This window comes from Protobothrops mucrosquamatus, unplaced genomic scaffold (assembly GCF_001527695.2).
Source record: "Protobothrops mucrosquamatus isolate PMUCROS unplaced genomic scaffold, P.Mucros_1.0 scaffold2229, whole genome shotgun sequence".
NCBI classification, from domain to species: Eukaryota; Metazoa; Chordata; class Lepidosauria; order Squamata; family Viperidae; genus Protobothrops; species Protobothrops mucrosquamatus.
The window spans coordinates 5,421-7,233 of NW_015388319.1; the positions used below are offsets into that span (position 1 = coordinate 5,421).

At 44.5% G+C, this 1,813-nt stretch overlaps 1 protein-coding gene across 1 annotated transcript in view; it reads left to right on the plus strand.

The window, feature by feature from the left end:
• The window catches only part of LOC107295122 (inositol 1,4,5-trisphosphate receptor type 2-like), a gene marked incomplete at its 5' end in the record, with an annotated part of 19,919 nt that overhangs the window by 4,855 nt on the left and 13,251 nt on the right, over positions 1–1,813 (plus strand). The window contains one exon of the mRNA XM_015824420.1: positions 670–831. Coding sequence (XP_015679906.1) covers positions 670–831 — 162 coding nt within the window. The remainder of the gene's footprint in view (positions 1–669; positions 832–1,813) is intronic.

Consider the following 1,813-nt stretch of genomic DNA (forward strand, 5'->3'; position numbering starts at 1 on the left):
AATCCTGTCAATCTACGGTAATCTTAATAAATCTAGTCACTTCAGTTTGTACCAGACACCTCTGCTTACAAATAAACCATCATTTTGGAAATGTCCATGGAGATTCTCAATCATCCAGGTCATGGTTGTCTCAAAGGTGCTTTTTTATTTCTTTTTCCAAAAGGCAATTGGATTTCCTTGTTTTTTTGTGTGTATTTTTCCCCCCTTTAAAAGCATTTCACTTCTCACCCAAAAAGCTGCTTCAGAACTGAAGAAGCTTCTTGGATGAGAAGCGAAACGTTTTCAAAGACCAAACCAAGAAAACTCAGTTGCCTTTTGGGGGAAAAAAAATCACCTTTGGGACAATCATTTTGGAAGAGTAGCTGTTTTTTCATCCCAAGCAAGCATCAGGAGATTTTGGGCCATTTCTATGGTTTGGGATGCTTTGACGTTGCCTCTGGTGCCGTTTTGGCGTTGTTTTAAATCTCCCTTTTGCTTCTTAAATTGCCTGCTTTTAATTCCTCCAATTGCACCTCAATTGGATGCCTGTGCAGATTGCTTCAATAGATTCCACCCAAGTTTTTTTTTTTTTTTTTAGTTCTTCTCCCTTTCAAGAAACCTCTGGGACCCCGAGGAAATCTCCTGATAACACTTTGAGCTTAATGTTATATTGGTTTCGACCTCCTGCAGGAAAAAAACTTGGAGTGGTTTCCCCGGATGAGAGCCATGTCCCTGGTCAGCAACGAAGGGGATAACGAACAGAACGAAATCAGGAATCTGCAAGAAAGGTTGGAGTCCACCATGAGTTTGGTCAAGCAGCTGTCCAGCCAACTAGCTGAGCTTAAAGAGCAGGTGAGCTGCTCTCTCTCGCTCTCTCTCTCTCTCTCTCTCTCTCTCTCTGTCTGTCTCTCTGTCTGTCTGTCTCTCTCTCTCTGTTTCTGTCTGTCTCTCTGTGTCTGTCTCTCTGTCTGACTGTCTGTATGTCTCTGTGTCTCTCTCTTTGCCTGTCTCTCTCTGTCTGTCTCTCGTCTGTGTCTCTCTGTCTGTCTCTCTGTCTCTGTCTGTCTCTCTGTGTGTCTGTCTCTCTGTCTGACTGTCTGTCTGTCTGTTTGTCTCTCTCTTTGTCTCTGTCTGTCTGTCTCTCTTTGTCTGTCTCTCTCTGTCTGTCTGTCTCTCTCTCTCTTTGTCTGTCTCTGTCTGTCTCTCTCTCTCTCTGTGTGTGTGTCTCTCTCTCTCTGTCTCTCTCTGTGTGTCTCTGTCTGTCTGTCTGTCTGTCTGTCTGTCTGTCTCTCTCTCTCTTTCTGTCTGTCTCTCTCTCTCTCTGTGTCTGTCTCTGTCTCTCTCTTCCCTCTCCTCCCTCCCCATGTTGGAGCTCAGGGTTGAACTGTGGGTTCCCTTGGTGCCCTCTGAGTTTAGTTTTTTCCATGCAGATGTTTCATTACCCAACTAGGTAACCGCCTCAGTGCTAGAAGGAAACAAAAAGACCAAAACATCTCCTCACCAGAAATCAACACCCAGGTGAGCAGAGATTAAGACCAAGATTAACAGTACACCAACAATCACGCCATGAACAAAAACCCCAATTCGAGAACCTACCAACTCAAACAATCAAACAATAAACAATAGACTACTCGAACAACCTCCAAGAACAAAAATACACTTTCACCAACACCGACAGGGCAAGCCACTTGTATATCAACAGAGAGCAACCCCTCTCACTTGTAGCGTGGATGATGTTACTTAGTTGGGTAATGAAATGTCTGCAAGGAAACAAACTCAGAGAAGATCAAAGACCCCACAATCTTCCTCCTCCTCCTCCTCCTCCTCCTCCACC